Source organism: Mytilus edulis, chromosome 10, assembly GCF_963676685.1.
Source record: "Mytilus edulis chromosome 10, xbMytEdul2.2, whole genome shotgun sequence".
Classification (NCBI taxonomy): Eukaryota; Metazoa; Mollusca; class Bivalvia; order Mytilida; family Mytilidae; genus Mytilus; species Mytilus edulis.
The window spans coordinates 51,899,493-51,901,197 of record NC_092353.1 but is presented as its reverse complement, the minus strand read 5'-3'; the positions used below and the strand labels follow the sequence as shown (position 1 = coordinate 51,901,197).

At 37.2% G+C, this 1,705-nt stretch overlaps 1 protein-coding gene across 1 annotated transcript; it reads left to right on the top strand.

Annotated features, from left to right (window-relative positions):
- Nucleotides 1-232: 232 nt before the first annotated feature.
- Nucleotides 233-1,405, top strand: LOC139492822 (protein mab-21-like 3). Its single transcript, XM_071280975.1, has one exon. The coding sequence runs from the start codon at nt 233-235 to the stop codon at nt 1,403-1,405; it is 1,173 nt and encodes a 390-aa protein (XP_071137076.1).
- Nucleotides 1,406-1,705: the final 300 nt, after the last annotated feature.

The following is a 1,705-nucleotide window of genomic DNA, read 5'->3' as shown; positions in this document are numbered from 1 at the left end:
TCACAACGGTGTGCGAATGATTATCAGACATAATTACGTGATTTTAAATGTGCAATCACGTGGTAATGATTGTTTAAGATTTGTTATTCAACTACGACAAGATGGAAGTTCGAAATTGGAGTTTATGGGCGTAGATCATAAGGTTTTGCACAAATACTCCGATTATGTTTTACATAGCATAATTCAGTACGCCCAATTTAGGTACACACAAATTGAGCCGCGAGTTTCGAATATGGCATCTTTAAATGGACTATTTCATCATTTTTACAACGAACATGTGCAAATGGATTTAATAGAAACTAGGAGAAACTCTTGGCTTGTTAGATTTATAGTTGAAGAAATTCTGAAATACGTTCACAGTGCAGACAAGAGATTTTCGATAAATAAAGAAAGCATTGGGAGTTTCCATTCGTATACCAAGGTGTTCGAAGCAGATGAATTTGACTTCAGTGTAGTGTTTGATACCGGGATGACACATCAGTGGTTACATTTACATCAAACACCATTCTATGACTTTGACAGAAAGACGAAAAAGGTGATACATTCCCAGAATTCACTACCAAGAATGTTATTGAAATTTCCCTTACTTGTTAACACTTCGGTTCAAAAATGGAAACCCGAAGGATTAAATGAAGGACCAAACTGTGTTACACTGGGCGATTTTATAGTTCCAATCAGTGTGAAAAGACAATTTAAAACTCTAGTGTGTGCTGCAGTTGACCATATTATTAAAGCCCGAATTTGCAGTCATCAAGTCATTGTTGAAAATCTAAACGATTCTCCAGCTATAACAATAATCATAAAACAACTGGAGGGAGACAGCATAAGCATAGACATGGCTCCGATGCTGAAGGTGCAGTTACCATTTCAGTCTGAGATGAGGTGGCAGCCTGACTTCGGATGGCCCATACCTGGGGCTAAGTGGCCGTCCTCTGAAAAAGTAGAGCACATGTTTGCTATCGGAATAAATTTAGTGACAACAGATCCTCTATACTGGAAACTGTCATTTGCCACATGTGAAAGAGAACTTCTAAAAAACATTGATAAGGATGGATCATGTCGGAAAAAGTCTCTCAGAATAATGAAGCGGCTTCGTGAGCTGAGTTGGTGTCCGAAAGAGGTGACCGATGGTCTAACATCGTATCACTTGATCAACATTCTGTTCCTCGAGTGTGACCGCTATCCAGAGGACCATCAATGGCGAATGCGTCTCATAGGGGAACGGATCATATCTATGTTGGAACGGCTTCTTGAGCATATTAGAAGAAAGCATCTGCCACAATACTTTAACAGACAGAGAAACCTTTTTGTGAAGAAAAGCCATCAATCTTTAGACAAAGCTGGAATAGAAATAAAGCAATTAATAGAAAATCCAGGAAAGTATTTGAAAAAGAAATACAAATGAAAAATGATTATACATCAACTGTGGCATGGATATTGAGAAACGAAGTGCTTATGGATCAATATAATATTCTGTTATGTAGCATGCTGTGATTATGCTCCAGGTAAAAATCTGCCATTCTAGTCAATAAATGTTGGATCCTCAATGCTCTTCAACTTTATACTCGTTTGACTTTATAATATTGTAATATGAGCGTCACTGATGAGTCTTATGTAGACGAAACACGTGTCTGGCGTACTAAATTATAATCCTGGTACCTTTGATAACTTTTTATATTATTTATATATGTCCGTTTAACATGTT